The sequence below is a fragment of the Drosophila teissieri genome, chromosome 2L, assembly GCF_016746235.2.
Source record: "Drosophila teissieri strain GT53w chromosome 2L, Prin_Dtei_1.1, whole genome shotgun sequence".
Classification (NCBI taxonomy): Eukaryota; Metazoa; Arthropoda; class Insecta; order Diptera; family Drosophilidae; genus Drosophila; species Drosophila teissieri.
In genome coordinates, this window is record NC_053029.1 from 12,495,020 (window position 1) to 12,510,242 (window position 15,223).

A 15,223-nucleotide genomic window follows, 5' to 3' on the forward strand; every position below is an offset into this window, starting at 1 on the left:
GTTGAAAGTAGAAAATAGAAAGAGGTGAGGTAGTAGGTGGTGAGATAATAGTGGTTATTGTGGGTTATTGGATTCATGTAGGCGCGAATTGGGGTATGGCTTTACTATAGAAGAGATGTTAGAGTTCAAAATCAACAGAGTTAACGACAAAACCAAAGCGACAAGGCTGGCTCGATGGGAACACTTACTCTTCGCTCTCAACGGATGAGGACGCAATCTGCCCCAACTTTGTTTTACCTGTTGTGGGGCTTCTGCTCAATAACACAGACACACACACAGTAACAGTAACAGAACGGATATAAAAAGAAAAATATTCAGATATATGTATACATTCAATAGGTAAAACTCGAACCTTCGTTCGTTTGGGAGTTGGGAGTATGTTTATTATACTTGTATAGCGAAATTAGATGATTTGATGATGGGTAAAGATAACTATGATGACTATAGGTTATCGCTGAAGGGAAAGCTTGCCTTGGGTGCAAATCTGAAATTTTGAAACTACGCAGCATTACAGTTATCTTGGGCCCTACTCAAAATGGTTAGCAAGGCCTACACCAATTCGATGGGAGCCCCAAAGAAGCCCAAGCTGAAGCAGAGTTGTCCACAGATCACAGATCACAGATCAGTTCGATTCGACTCGCTATCCTCTAGCTGGCGAAATGTTTTTTTTTTTTTTTTTTTTTTTTTTTGGAAATATCTTTCTTTGGCCTAAAGCCACCGCTTTCACCTACCTTGATTCGTCTATGAAGACGGCCTCGAGCACACGAGCCGCGTAGTGCAGATTCCGCTGCATGTCCTCGTAGGCCACGGCCTCATGATCCATGCGGCGGAGAAGACTGCGTATTCTGTGGATTTAAAGACCATAGTTTAGAGATCATAGGTTTGGTACTGTGAATGGGTAAATATGAAATAGTATCACTCTACAACAGGAAGGCAAGCCGAAGCTTAAATTATGCCTGGATTATACAAAGACACTATAAAAGGAGTTCATTCATGGTATATTTTTTTTATATTTGAGTTTTTTTTGGACACGAACAAGCGGAAAACGATAATGTAATTAAAAAAAGATAGCCTCTAGTATGTATGTTTTTTGTGCCCGTTTGATTTCCAACTATCACAAATAAGATTAACTTAAAATCCACGCTTTTCGTTGTGGTAAAATATGATAATATTTCGGTAAGATAAGCAGGAATGAAATTAAATGATAATATTTACTGGGCAAGTCTCTCGAATTATGGAGACCCAATTTTGAATTCAAGAAAGAAAGTAGGATTGAGAAAAGCCTTGTAAAAATCCCTTCTTTGTTAGCGACAATTTGTCAAGGCAGAATAAGTTAATCATAAACGTGAACGTGATAGATTGGAATGTCTCGCTATAAGTGTATAATTTCTCGGGGTTTATTTAAAAATGGGCCCATATTCAGTATTCAGTTCAGTCTTTCTCCTCCTGAGCTCTACTATAGACATGCGTTGTGCTGCCCTGATCGGTTTGTGCCTTCTCGCACTTATTGACTATTCTGAACAGCACATACATATACCAAGGCATGTATTCGATGTACATTCAGATCGTTGCGTGTGTCCATTAGTGAATTTCCCTGTATGCGGAGCGGACGGGAAAACCTACGGCAACCAATGCTTTCTCAGCTGCAAAAAAGTTCGGTTGGCGAAAGAAGGCCCATGTGATGATAAAGATATAATGGAAGTTGATGTCACCAAGTCTTATGTTCCTTTCCATATCCATGGGCCTAAATCGGAAATAATCACATATATTCCTGGGTTTGAACGCGGCTGCGCGTGTCCATCAGATTTGAATCCTGTATGCGGATCGGACATGAAAACCTACAGCAACGAATGCTTTCTCAACTGCAAAAATGTTCGGTTGGTTAGACAAGGAAAATGTGATGATAAGGATGATATAGTTGGACCAGACAAGTATCCTGTCGCTTTGCTCAAACACCCTGGTTGCGTGTGTCCAGCAGCGAGTTTCCCTGTATGCGGATCGGACGGGAAAACCTACGGCAGCGAGTGCCTTCTAAGATGCGCAGATGTTCGGTTGGCTAGACAAGGAAAATGTGATGATAAGGATGATAGAGTTGGATTTGAACGCCTTAAAATTATTGACCCTTGGTTTTCAATACCTGCGAAAGTGTTTGAAAGCCCTGGGTTGGACCCTACAAAACCTTGCTGGTGTCCATTAGTGTATTCCCCTGTATGCGGAGCGGACGGGAAAACCTACAGTAACATATGCCGTCTAAAATGCGAAAATATTCGGCTTTTGAAAGAAGGACGATGTGATGAATATGAGTTCATTGAATTCTCGAGACCATAAAGTATCGAAACCGCTGTTCCTCATTTTACACACACTTATAAAAATGCTTCCCAAAACACAAACACTTTCTGCCCAGACATTCAGAGAAGAAGCCCTAAATTAAATAAATATACGCTCTGAATAAAATATAATAATTTACCATTTGTTTGCCTAACTCCTAACAACGGAACTCACTTAACAAAAAATGTACTAAATATTATAGCCATGTCTAGGAATATGTCAGAAAAAACTCAAATAAATGTAAGGTCACGATTATCTTCTTAAAAGACATTTTTTAAAGTTCAAACCTATTGCGACCTTTTAATGTAATCCGTTGTTAACGGCTAAGCATTTTATACAAAAGTAAGAACTAAGTAAAATTAACATTAGTACCAATACATCTATCGATTCTGAGTAAAATGTGTGACTGTCCTAAATTACGTTGTTGCAATACCCCAATACGTGAAATTAAAATGTATCGCCTCCAAAACGAACCACTTCCTGGTGCATATATATAGTACATCTGTACATCAGTGCATCTACTTGTACTTGTGCGTCGATCGGCACCGATCGCATTCGCCACATTCGCATCTGAGCAGTCCAAAGCGTAAGCCATGAGTAGCCCACTTTTCACCGCCCTGTGCCTGCTTGCAGTTGTGCTCCTGACTGGCGCCCAGGTCACGAGACCCCTTTGCCCGTGTCCAAGAATACATTTGCCTGTCTGCGGATCGGACCACGTCACCTACGTCAACTTCTGCGAACTGCAGTGTGCAGCGGAAGTTAAACACATTGAAATGGTCAAGACGGGCAGATGCTAGTGTCAGAGATACAAATAATAAATGTACACACATATTTCACCTTATAGTGGTAATGAGTGTGCCGATTTGGCTAAGCTTAAGTGCTGAATTTAACAGAGCCTAACACGTGAAATTCAAATGTAACGCCATCTACTGGTGCCTTTACAAACCAGTGTCGATCGGGAATCTGTACTATGCACTTAATACCTATACGTATACTTTTTAAAGATATAGAGGTTTCCCTATGGTTGTCAAAGGTGCGATCGTCACTAGGTTTCTATCCTGTTTTTTTAGTACCAAATACGTACTATAGTTATTATTAGTAATTGGCAGTTTTTGATAGAAACTTACCTCCCGGCCGCTTTGTTAAGGGCATCTGGCGTGTCGACTGGCGGCAAATTCTCCGTATCCCATTGCCCGGCGGCGAACGACATATTCGAGGGCGTTTCGAAGGAGTGTCCCGACTCCTGCGGAATATCGGTGTCGCCCCGCAGCAACGAGTTGTTGCCGACGCCCACGTTTATCGAGTGCATGGCGGTATAGTCGGCCGAATCGCGACCCACGACCATTTCGGTTTGCGATAGATTGGCCGACGAGATCTGAATATTATCGGCCAGATAGTTGGTGGCATTCGGCGATGATGGTTGCATTTTCGCGGCGACGGCGGCGGCGGCTGCGTTGGCGGCTGGTCCGGAATTCGATGGGCCCTGATTGCTGGATCGGCTGTCGCCGGCGGACGCGGATCCGTTGGAGCCACCGGCACGGAAGCACAGTCGGTCCGCAAGTGGTTCACTGAGCGGCGTCTGGGCGAAGCCAATTCCCGGCACTGTGCTGCTGCAGGCGGTGGTTGAGGGCGATGCCAGTTGGCCGTCGAATTGGTTGAAGTTGCGGCTGTTGGTGCGTCGGATAATCGTCAGTGAGCCGTGTCCTGCAAGAAAGCCGGAGAGAATTCAGTGGGCGAAGGAACTGACTCGGCTGCTTATATAGTTATATCACTCTCACTGTTGACACATTGATTAAGGACCTACTGGGATCAACGAAGCTCACAAGGCCCCCAAAGGTCGTGAAAAGGCAGGGATTCGGGTGAAACGAGTACAGTGGCCACAGAGCTATGCAAACCAAGATTCAAGAGGTGTATATGGGTTTGGTTTTATATTAATACATAATTTAAACATAGATGAGGTTGCGAAAACACTTCTATTCGCCATGAATAAAAAATTAAGACACCTTTGCATTTTGATTTGCCATTTTTCATCCGTTGTTCGATCAAAAATCGTTGGGCCAGCATGGCAATGGACAAGAAATCAATAATTTATTCCCATCATTTGAGGCCATTGTAGCGTGGAATTCTTTATTTAGCTTAGCCCCCCCTGAGAGGGGAAAATGCTTAACGAGCAGCGAACAAAAGCCCCAAAGAAGCTCCTACCCCAAGGCATTTCCCTGCCCCCAAACCCCCCGCCTCCAGTTCCCCCTGAGTGGCATCATCCTAAGTTGGCCCTAAGTTGCCATCCCGGGCGTGTCGAAGAAGTGCAAAGGATTTATCTGTGTGTGTGTTTGTCAAGTGGGGCAAGTCGGGGCGCAGAGAGCAATCTATCTGCAAATACCCCAACCTATGGAGCTGCGGAGTGGAGGAGCGAGAATCTTAACTGCATTCCATTTATTTGGACACTGCAAGCAGCTAGCAGCTAGCAGCTCGAGAGAAAGGTGATGGAGCAGTCATAAAATCCGCTTTATGCTGCACTTAAATTTATGTTACACCCGAGATTCTTTCGCTTAACTGCTAGATACGCGGGCTCTTTATCGAGTCGAGTTTTGGGATGAAATGTTTTATGCTCCTTTTATGGTAGTGGCGCCTCTTCACGTTCCACGTCCTTAATGACTTTCAACGCTTCATTTTACCCCACAATGTTGGGCAAAATGCTCTGCTGACCCCACCTGGCATCGCCTTACTACTAAAAACCCAATTCCAGTTGTTTTCTTTTTCGACCCATGTGAGCGCGGTGGTGGAAATTGCCGGCAATTAAATGGTCTGATGGCCGCTTAAAGTGCGTTTCGCAACTGGTAACATGATCGATGGGCCACCATCAATCTTTTCTATGCACTAAGCTAGTTTAGGTTTCCACCTATATCATATCATATATACTCGTAAATATATTTGGCATAAAACATGCCAGTTTTTTTTTTAATGTCTATATTAAATAAAGAAATGTGGAAGTGGGCTTTTCCATTTTTTAGGTAGCTCAATTAAAACTACTTACTGCAAATTTACTTGGCAGTGTTTTACTAGATATATTCCGCTAAAATACTATTTTTCCGTACTATAAACATATATGCATTTAAAGATTATATGCAGATAGATGCCAACTGATTTATTTATTCTATACACAACCTAATTCATGAATATTTCTATATCATTCTATATTATTCAATATTTATAAATCAATATTTTTGCACCACATAAATTGTTTGTTTTGGCATTTGCAGACTTGTGATATGCTAGATTAAAAACTGCTCATATAGTGCGAAATTATGGATTTAACGCTCTGAAGTCTAACGACTTCCTGGCTTATGGCTATATAAATAAGATTACCATCAGCTGATGTTCACTTTATTCTGCGAATATGCATTGCTACATTCCCGTTGCACTTTGCCTGTTCGCTCTTTTGAATTTGACAAACGGGGTGAACGAAAAGGAGAGGTCAACTTATTGTGCACCCGGTCGGTGCTGGGATCAAAGATATAATCAGTGGAACTCGGGAAAATAAATGCGGTGAACGCTTGCGATCAGAAGATGGTTTTGTCATTTTTGAAGGTATTACAAAAGATTTAATATTTAAGTTCAACGGCATTAGTTCGAAATAGTTCTTTGGATCTTAGTACTCTTTTCAAGTTTCTTTTCTGTGTATTCTGTGCATTTAAAATCCGACATTTTTAATAGCTATATGGTGCGAAATTGTGGATTTAACGCTCTGAAGTCTAACGACTTCCTGGCTTATGGGTATATGAGTAAGATTACCATCAGCTGATGTTCACATTATTCTGCGAATATGCATTGCTACATTCCCATTGCAGTTTGCCTGATTGCTATTTTGGACTTGACAAACGGTGTGAAATTTAAGGAAACCTTCTCTTCTTGCGCACCACCTTTTAAAGGATGGTGCTGGAGTTACAATCTGGACGTTTGGAGCTGGGGAAGATAGATGCGGAGAAGCAAACATTGTCTTCAAGCCTCACAAAAATAGTTAATGAATAAATGATTAAAATGTAACTATGAAATACTAGTTACTACTACTACTAATGCTTATGATGCTTATGCTTTCTTTCGGGCTCAAAATGAGCTCTCTATTTGTGGCCAAATTAATTTGGTTAATCCGAGCAATGTACCAAAATGCAATTACGACAACCGCGGTGCATGCCAAATTTCAATTAGCCGCTTTGGATTTGGATATCAACCACAACAACCCACGAATTGCTATCCCATCTAAATTCCTGCAACTTGCGAGCGATGTCAAACCGACTTAGCCACCGCAATCTCCGCAGCTGGTGCTGAATGGATTATGCCAGCGGTATCCTGTCCTCAAAATGGAAACTATAATGCCACCTCCCCACTACCCACCTCCCCACGGAGCCACAAAACCCGGAGCACTTGGTTTAGATGATGAAATATGCAAAAATAATGCACACAACAGCGGGGACACATCGGAGGCAAAATGCCATGAGCTGCTCTTTACTTACTTGCCACTTGACCATTTATGGTCGCATTTGAGCCACTGCCACTGAGCTCGGAGACCGTGGGACTGGCGGCTTCCTGTGCCGGCGAACTGACACCACCTGCTCCTCCGGACGCCGATCCCGTTCCCGTTCCGCTTGCAGGGCCAACTGACCCACTCGCCGCTCCGCTCGCTGCACCACTGCTGCTCGCTGCCGCACCACTTGTGCCGCCGGTGGTGCCCGCCCCACCACTTGCCTCGTCCCGCTTGCTGGGCAAAGTCTCCGGCGTGCTGGCAACTGAAAGTAGAAGTCGAGGTGTTATGACTTGCTACCTTTTGTCAAGCATTCTGAATGAAGTATATTGCATTTGAATACATCTATAAAAACTAAATTTCAATTGTTTAACCAATGTTTTTCTTAAACATGTATCTACATTTCAGTGAGGGATCCAACAGGTTTCTGCAAGGCAATCAGTATTCAAACTATACCCGCTTGTGCACACATCCTTGTGAGCCCCAAATCCTTTTGTTGTCCTTCACTTGCTGCAAATCCCTCGTTTCTAATGCTGTCGGGCTTAGCAAAAGTGTATTTGTGTTGTGTATTTTGTTTGCTTCTTGGCCAAAAGGGTCGGAAAACGGAAGGGTGTGACTTAGAATTAGGCGGAAAATGGTTCAGTAGATGCCGAAAATAAAATATATCACTCTTATAATAGATTTAAACTAATAGTTTAAATTTGATAAATTATTATTCAAAATGAAATTTGCTGCTTTGGCTTGGGATCATCGCTATTTTATAAACTTTGTCTGTTATAAAAATGAAACAAAGTCGTATGCATATATTAATATTCAAGTATTAGCTTAACAATTTATTTAAGTGCATATTTATACAAGCTGTACTTTATAAAAAGAGCATTGGCCAATCACCATGGCATTCGAGAACTTCCACTTATTCTCCTGCTGCTCAAGTTTTTCTTCAGCTTCATCGTGTAATATCCTCTGCTTTGATTCAACCAGGCTAAGCTGCCTCCTTTGCCACTACAAGATTAGACTGAAATTGCTTTTGTGCGTTGAAAGGATTTTATTAGGCCAAGCTAAAACAGATTTTTTTTGTGCGAAAGTTGCCAAGGCCAACAGCTGCGAGCAACTAGCGAACTAGGAACAATAAGCGTTTACATATATATTTATAGAAAGATTCCAGTTTGGATTGCTCATGCCTAATAATGCGTATACGCCACGGCGTCGAGATGATAAGCAGTTCCCATTGAGTACCAGATTATTTACAAGTTGTATATATTAGGTTACCTACAAATTACACAGTTACAGCTAAAATCAGTTTCACCAATTCATAAACCAAACCGCATATAATTCATTTCCCTGAAAAACACTTTTGACACGCTCTATTACTGCAGTTTTTCCACCAAACTACGGCTTGCGAAGGTTCTGGATATCTATAAATAAGTGGCATTCAAGTGTGGAGGGTCTACTCTTGCCCAACCTGTCTAGCATTATAGCCATGCGTTGCCTAGCTTTCTTCGCACTCTGCCTGCTTGCTCTTCTGGCCCTAACTGTGGGCGAGAAGGAGAAGACCCCTTGCATATGTCATCGCAACTATGATCCTGTGTGCGGATCGGACTCCAAGACCTACAGCAACGAGTGTGAATTGAAATGTGCAGTTGAAAACGGAGCCTCCATTACCATTAAGAAGAGGGGAAGCTGCTAGGAAACGGAGCATGGATCCCAATTGGTTGTCGAATAATATGTGAATAATAAATGAGTCTTAAAGAGACAAATAAAAAAAGTTTTAACTATTTCTTCAATAATTTCAAAGTGACGTATTAACCTTTTTTCAGACTTTACAGTATTTGTTTCCAACAAATGCCAGTGCAAAGTATTCAAATATTAATTTTCATTCAATTGGTATAACAAAGCCGGAACGGAAATATATTAGATGAAAATCAACTGTCTACAGAGCACTGAATTTATATGTGTGCAATCTTTTCAGGCTTCTGTTATTGACCCAATTGTTGGCTTGGATTCTATTTAGACAAATGTTGCCATAAATTTAGCCAACAAGTACAAAAAATAATAATAAAAAGCCCTACCATGGCTGCGAAATGAATGTATGTTTATGGGGTTTTGTGATTGGCACTACAAATAAAAAAAATGTCTCTCGTTTTGTGTCTATTAATTAAAGTAAAACGCAGTCTTGTTGGAACATTCAGAGGAATACGACTGAGAGCATCGGGTAATATTGAACTTTGGAAGTGCTAAAGTCTCGATTTATTGCTGTAGTTTTTCCAGCGAAGTGCGGCTTGCGGAGGTGGCAGGTTAAGGCTTATCTATAAATAAGTGTCGATTAAGTGTGAAAGCTCCAGTCTTGCCCAACCTGTCTAGCATTAAAGCCATGCGTTGCCTAGCTTTCGTCGCACTCTGCCTGTTTGCACTTCTGGCCCTGTCTGTGGGCCAGGAATCCAAGGTCTTTTGCCCATGTCCTCGCAACTATGATCCTGTGTGCGGATCGGACTCCAAGACCTACAGCAACGAGTGTGATTTGAACTGTGCAGTTAAAAACGGACGCTCCATTACCGTGGAAAAGAAGGGAAGCTGCTAGAGAACGGAGCATGGATCCCAACTGGTTGTCGGCTAACATTTGTATGATGAAAAGTGAATAAATCGTTAATATGTGTAAATATCTCAAAAATATCTATGCTTCTGGTATCGGACGAATCGTTACAGTTTAAACTACAAACGGTACTGTTTTATAATTCTGTGGTTCAAATAAACACGACTTGAATGGCACACTCAAACCATTTCTAAAATATTTCCAAAGTGCTGTAATTACTTAACATTTTGTCAGACATTTATACAAGCGTTGACATATATATTTATGTATAGAAAGATTCCAGTTTGGTTTGCTCATGTCTAATATTGCGTATACGCCACGGCGTCGAGATGATGGGCATTTTCCATTGAGTACGAGATTATGCACACGTTGTATATATTAGGTTACTTAGAATTTATACAGTTACAGTTAAAATCTGTTTTTTCGTACCAATTCATAAACCAAACCGCATTTAATTCATTTCCTTGAAAAACTACTTTTGACACGCTCTATTACTGCAGTTTTTCCACCAAATTGCGGAGATTAAAGTTTCTGGATATCTATAAATAAGTGGCATTCAAGTGTGGAGGGTCTACTCTCGCCCAACCTGTCTAGCATTATAGCCATGCGTTGCCTAGCTTTCTTCGCACTCTGCATGCTTGCTCTTCTGGCCCTAACTGTGGGCGAGAAGGAGAAGAAATATTGCCTATGTCATCGCAACTATGATCCTGTTTGCGGATCGGACTCCGTGACCTACAGCAACGAGTGTGAATTGAAATGTGAAGTTGAAAACGGAGCCTCCATTACCATTAAGAAGAGGGGAAGCTGCTAGGAATCGGAGCATGGATCCCAACTGGTTGTGATGAAAAGTGAATAAATCGTTAATATGTGTAAACATCTTAAAAATATCTATGCTTCTGGTATCGGACGAAGTTTTAACTACAAACGGTATTGTTTTAAAATTATGTGGTTCAAATAAACACGACTTGAATGGCACACTCAAACAATTTCTAAAATATTTCCAAAGTGCTGTAATTACCTAACATTTTTTCAGACAAGCGTTGACATACATATAATATATATTTATAGAATATTTCCAGTTTGGTTTGCTCATGTCTAGATGAGATGATGAGCATTTTCCATTGAGTACGAGATTATGCACACGTTGTATATATTAGGTTACTTAGAATTTATACAGTTACAGTTAAAATCTGTTTTTTCGTACCGATTCATAAACCAAACCTCATTTAATTCAAAAAAAATATGGCTTGCGAAGGTTCTGGATATCTATAAATAAGTGGCATTCAAGTGGGGAAGGTCTACTCTTGCCCAACCTGTCTAGCATCATAGCCATGCGTTGCCTAGCTTTCTTCACACTCTGCCTGCTTGCTCTTCTGACCCTAACTGTGGGCGAGAAGGAGAAGACCTATTGCCTATGTGATCGCATCTATAATCCTGTTTGCGGATCGGATTCCGTGACCTACAGCAACGAGTGTGAATTGGACTGTGAAGTTGAAAACGGAGCCTCCATTACCATTAAGAAGAGGGGAAGCTGCTAGGAAACGGAGCATGGATCCCACTGGATCATCACTGGTTGTGATGAAAAGTGAATAAATCGTTAGTATGTGAAAATATCTTAAAAATATCTATGCTCCTGGTATCGGACGAATCGTTAAAGCTTAAGCTGTGTTTATACAAACGGGTTTGTTTTAACATTCTGTGGTAAAAATATACACGGCTTGAATGTCAAACTCAAAAAATTTCTAAAAGATTTATTTTTACATTGTGCTTATGATTTTTTCAGACTTCGAAGTATTTATTATCAATAGTTTCATGCCAATGCAAAATAATCCAGTTAAGTAAACAAATATTCCTATTTATTCAATTGGTTAACAAAGCCGGAATTAACATAAACTAAATGAAAAACAACTGTTTTTCTTTTTAAACATGTGTTGTCATATCTTCCCCTAAGAAAAAGCCAAAAATTGTAATTTTAACAGCCTTACTAGGTCTGTGAAATTAAACCACATTTTTAAGGTGTTCAAATTAGTATCACTTTATTTATAAATTTACAAGTAATTACATTTTTAAATCCTGATGAATAATGTGGAAGATAAGTTTATTCAAAGTGACTCATCGAAGATTAATCTTTAGTAGCAAAAGCCACTTGATCGAAAGTAGTAGGTTCGTAAATCACTGCAACCCTCGGAAGTGGGTACTAGTTTTTCGCAGTGTCGCGTTTCGTACGATTCGTATTGGCGATAAGGTGTTCAAGCGCTATCAAATGCAATGCCAAATACTCTGGCTGATAAGCTGATTTATTTCTATATTTTCACATTGATGATTAATACAAGGCACTTGTATGATTTTATTTCTGGATTTTTCCTTGATTTTTCTTTGGTTCTACTGTCGAAAGGATTGTGTGTTTCTAGCAGGTTCCGCTCCTCAGAACTCCCATACTGCGTCCCTGGCGTTCGACACTTCGCTTTACACAGTCGAACTCGCAGCGATTTGGATAGGTGACCAAGTTGGATCCACACACGGGTTCGTAGTTCCGGGGACAGGCACAGAATGGCTTCTCCGCCTTCTCCGTGTCGTCGCAGCTAATTGGCGATATGGCGAGGGCCAGGAAGAGGCACAGGGCCACTAGAATGCTGAGGAATTTCATTGTAACTGGGTTAATCCACTTGCAAGACTGACTCGATACTGGAGCTCCACATATTTTTTCATTCAATGGAGCTTTGGCTGGCTTCGATTTGGCCACCTATCTTATCAGCTCTCGTGGTGCTTTGAAGTAGTGGGTGTTTTTTGTTTTTAGTACAGTGTGATTGCTATGCAGTTGAAATACGAGCTACGAGTATGCCAGTTCCTAGAGTTTGCTATGCTAAGTACATACGAGTATATGCATTGCAAATTATTTGAATAATTTATGGGCTCCGGCACTTCCAGCTTAATTACTTATTTAGCTTATCGCAGAACCAAACACGCAATTGTTTATATTCGAAAAAAAGCTCAGACAGAAAAGCTAAACGACACTCACTCTATTACTCACTACATTTAAGAGCTTTTCCCCCCATTTCTCACTGCCTTCTTATCGGCGATCAGGTATAGTCGAGGGAATTTCCCACTCTACACAGAATTTACATGCACTTTGCTTCGCTTTTTAAGGGGCACGGCAATTAATGAACCGCCCGCCTTTTTGTGAGCCAATTTACACGAGTCTAGCTATTCAATTTCAATTGGCATTCAATTTCAATTAGCTTGGCTGCCTGCCCCTGGGGAAATCCAGCTAAGTTGGATCCAGTTGTGGAGTCACTGCCGCCATGAGAGGTCTACTTCTGGTTCTGATGCTCTGCATTTTCGCCATTCTGACGGCCCGGGCTCTAAACTGCCAGCCGTGTAAGTTACTGGAAGCCCGCAAGACACATGCAAATGAAACGAGTACCCAGCAGATGTGAGAAAAAGTGGGAAGTGTTGGAGGTTTTGGATGTTTTGGGGGCGGCAGAGCAGTGCGAAGTAATCAGCAGCTTGTTTGACTAATTAGCAAAACTTACGCACACACAAACACTCACAAAGGCATCGACAACTTTTATTCACACTCTCGACAAGCGACTAATTCGAAACTCAGTCTTAATTGAATGCTCGCAGCGAAACGACGACGTGTTGCGCACAGAAAAACCTATTCATTCCATACATCCACGTAGAAAAAACCATGAAGTTTCTGACTTTGCTGGCCGTCCTGGGCCTTTTGATCGCCCTCTTTGCCGGATCCACGGAGGGCAGCTATTGTCCTTGCGACCTGAAGACCAAGGGCACTGAGGTCTGCGGCTCGAATGGGGTTACCTTCAAAAACCGCTGCGAGTTCGAGTGCAGCCAAAGGGATTACAAGAAACTGGGACGCACCCTGAACATCAAGAACGAAGGACCTTGCAGCTCGACGATCTGATATGTTTCTAAATCTTCGGTCCCAATTGGAATTGGAGTCAAATCCGTAGATACTGTAGTGATGAGATAGTTCTCGAGCTGAATAAGTAACTATCAAAAGCTTAATACTCTTGTTGAAACCATCTGAAAATGCTTCCTCTCGTTTATCAGTAATGTATATTATAACCAAGATACTCTAAACAAATAAAGCCTTGTGTTTATTAATTAAACTGAAACGCAGTCTCGGTAGAACATTCGGTGGACTAGCACTGCGAGTATCGGGTAATTTTTCATTTTCTAGGGAAAAATGAAGTTCATGGCTATAATGACTCTTTTGGGCCTATTGGCCATGTTATTGGTGGCTTCATCGGAGGCCAGCTATTGTCCCTGCAATCTGCGAAAGGCAGAGGTCTGTGGAACCAACGGGGTGACCTACCAAAATCGGTGTGTTTTTGAGTGCACTCAGCGGGAATATAGGAAGCTCGGCAGAAATCTGAACATCCAAAAACTGGGATCTTGTCCAGCCATGCAGTTCTCTTGATACAGCAATTACTTCATACTTAAATGAAAAAAACAAAAATAATAAAGAGTAACCACTTATATGATCAGCATTAGACACGATGAGCTTTTTTCTTTAAACGATTTCAAGTGTTCACTTGAATATGAATAAGCTGTGCGGTGTTATTTTCGGAAGTACTATATATATTTTCACGTAATGCGCCATTAGTTTAATGGCATAGATGCCTTTCTGGACTTGTAATTCTTAATAATCATCTGTATTTTAGTTTACATATAAATTCTCCTAATTAATAAATTGCGTATCACCTGATCTTATTTACATTCGAAATGCATGAACAAGGTCTAAATATAAGAAAGTTTAATTTCTGTTTTATAATCTGTTTCTCGGCGAAGCGCATCGGTGTGTATATATGCAAATAGCGCCATTCAATGCTAATTAAAATCGCCGCCGAGTGCGTCATCACCTCGTTAATCAACTGGTGACTTTAGGTGGGAGCTTATTTCCATTGACACTTTTGGTTCCAGCAGCTCGAAGGCGCTTTCCGCTGCGATTAAACAGTCGCCTCACGCACATCAATCAAATTTATGCATAATTAATCGTTCGCCAGCAGCGATTCGATTTTCGGGAGGATGGCTGATGGCTGGGATTTGATTTATTAACTCTGCACACTGGCTTGACTAATTGAATCCCAATACGTGCGTCGCTCAACATCCAAATTGGGAGCAAACAAACCAACTGGCTAATACCGAAGGCGAAGTACTAACAAGACCGAACAGCAAGTCTAATAAAAGTTATGGGCCGCTTTTACGGGTTTCGGTGGAGCTACTGGCATTGGATTTATGACAGGAAGCTGACAGCTGCAGTCCGGAATTCTACTGGCCGCAATGTTATTAAAAAGATAATATCACACGGGTTGAATCAGAGGCCCAAATGGGTTTCTATCTCGTTCCAGGGAAAGATTATATTAAATGAAATCATTCTAGTGGAGCTCATAACTAAGTAAGCTGAAAACCAAAGTTCAGCCACTTTATAGAGTATTTCTAATGGCCATGTTTGCTCCTAAAACTTGTAAGTTCACATATTACCTATGTAATAACGAGCAAACAAAAAGTCTCTTTTCAAAACTGTTCGTTAGCACAATCAATATTTTTGTTTACCTTGTTTAGGGTGTGAAATAATTCCCCTCGTTTAAACTTTTAGTTTTATTGTTAAATAGTCACAATGGGAACAGCAAACTAGATTTAACTTTTAACTCGTTTAACTGACTCGCTCTCTGCAAATAACTTATATGGGCAAATACGAATTTGTAATACCAATTTGTAACGAAACGCCGAACATTTATCAGTCAGTGACTTGGCTGTCA

At 41.1% G+C, this 15,223-nt stretch overlaps 10 protein-coding genes across 18 annotated transcripts in view; 8 read left to right on the plus strand and 2 right to left on the minus strand.

The window, feature by feature from the left end:
* LOC122611857 (calcium/calmodulin-dependent 3',5'-cyclic nucleotide phosphodiesterase 1) overlaps positions 1–15,223 on the minus strand; it is an 87,594-nt gene that overhangs the window by 20,163 nt on the left and 52,208 nt on the right. For 4 of the 7 annotated variants that reach the window (XM_043785218.1, XM_043785215.1, XM_043785213.1 and 1 more), the window contains 3 exons: positions 6,840–7,112; positions 3,456–4,032; positions 732–845 (listed from right to left, as the gene is read on the minus strand). In XM_043785218.1, coding sequence (XP_043641153.1) covers positions 732–845; positions 3,456–4,032; positions 6,840–7,112 — 964 coding nt within the window. Of the gene's footprint in view, positions 1–188; positions 252–731; positions 846–3,455; positions 4,033–6,839; positions 7,113–15,223 lie in introns of all 7 variants that reach the window. The other 3 variants (XM_043785214.1, XM_043785211.1, XM_043785216.1) reach the window with 1 other exon arrangement.
* LOC122611861 (serine protease inhibitor dipetalogastin-like) lies at positions 1,436–2,469 on the plus strand. The gene has a single exon (XM_043785225.1). The coding sequence runs from the start codon at positions 1,465–1,467 to the stop codon at positions 2,326–2,328; it is 864 nt and encodes a 287-aa protein (XP_043641160.1). The 5' UTR covers positions 1,436–1,464; the 3' UTR covers positions 2,329–2,469.
* On the plus strand, positions 2,837–3,169 carry LOC122611868 (chymotrypsin inhibitor-like). Its single transcript, XM_043785231.1, has one exon. It carries the CDS (start codon positions 2,922–2,924, stop codon positions 3,123–3,125), a length of 204 nt encoding a protein of 67 aa, XP_043641166.1. The 5' UTR covers positions 2,837–2,921; the 3' UTR covers positions 3,126–3,169.
* Positions 5,717–6,372, plus strand: LOC122611869. Of its 3 annotated transcripts, none has more exons than XR_006325566.1 (3): positions 5,717–5,916; positions 6,043–6,110; positions 6,177–6,372. XR_006325566.1 is itself a non-coding variant. In XM_043785233.1 (2 exons), the coding sequence occupies exon 1, from the start codon at positions 5,726–5,728 to the stop codon at positions 5,867–5,869; it is 144 nt and encodes a 47-aa protein (XP_043641168.1). In that variant the 5' UTR covers positions 5,718–5,725; the 3' UTR covers positions 5,870–5,916; positions 6,177–6,372. The 3 variants fall into 3 exon arrangements, 1 of the variants encoding a protein (XP_043641168.1); XR_006325565.1 differs by having other exon boundaries at positions 5,718–5,916; positions 5,967–6,110; XM_043785233.1 differs by lacking the exon at positions 6,043–6,110 and having other exon boundaries at positions 5,718–5,916.
* Positions 9,977–10,412, plus strand: LOC122611865 (leech-derived tryptase inhibitor C-like). Its single transcript, XM_043785229.1, has one exon. The coding sequence runs from the start codon at positions 10,042–10,044 to the stop codon at positions 10,246–10,248; it is 207 nt and encodes a 68-aa protein (XP_043641164.1). The 5' UTR covers positions 9,977–10,041; the 3' UTR covers positions 10,249–10,412.
* On the plus strand, positions 10,641–11,185 carry LOC122611867 (leech-derived tryptase inhibitor C-like). The gene has a single exon (XM_043785230.1). It carries the CDS (start codon positions 10,769–10,771, stop codon positions 10,973–10,975), a length of 207 nt encoding a protein of 68 aa, XP_043641165.1. The 5' UTR covers positions 10,641–10,768; the 3' UTR covers positions 10,976–11,185.
* LOC122611862 (trypsin inhibitor ClTI-1) lies at positions 11,714–12,185 on the minus strand. Its single transcript, XM_043785226.1, has one exon. The coding sequence runs from the start codon at positions 12,082–12,084 to the stop codon at positions 11,845–11,847; it is 240 nt and encodes a 79-aa protein (XP_043641161.1). The 5' UTR covers positions 12,085–12,185; the 3' UTR covers positions 11,714–11,844.
* LOC122611870 lies at positions 12,645–12,881 on the plus strand. The gene has a single exon (XM_043785234.1). It carries the CDS (start codon positions 12,740–12,742, stop codon positions 12,872–12,874), a length of 135 nt encoding a protein of 44 aa, XP_043641169.1. The 5' UTR covers positions 12,645–12,739; the 3' UTR covers positions 12,875–12,881.
* LOC122611863 (agrin) lies at positions 13,016–13,545 on the plus strand. Its single transcript, XM_043785227.1, has one exon. It carries the CDS (start codon positions 13,129–13,131, stop codon positions 13,360–13,362), a length of 234 nt encoding a protein of 77 aa, XP_043641162.1. The 5' UTR covers positions 13,016–13,128; the 3' UTR covers positions 13,363–13,545.
* Positions 13,636–13,914, plus strand: LOC122611864 (serine protease inhibitor Kazal-type 1-like). The gene has a single exon (XM_043785228.1). The coding sequence runs from the start codon at positions 13,648–13,650 to the stop codon at positions 13,879–13,881; it is 234 nt and encodes a 77-aa protein (XP_043641163.1). The 5' UTR covers positions 13,636–13,647; the 3' UTR covers positions 13,882–13,914.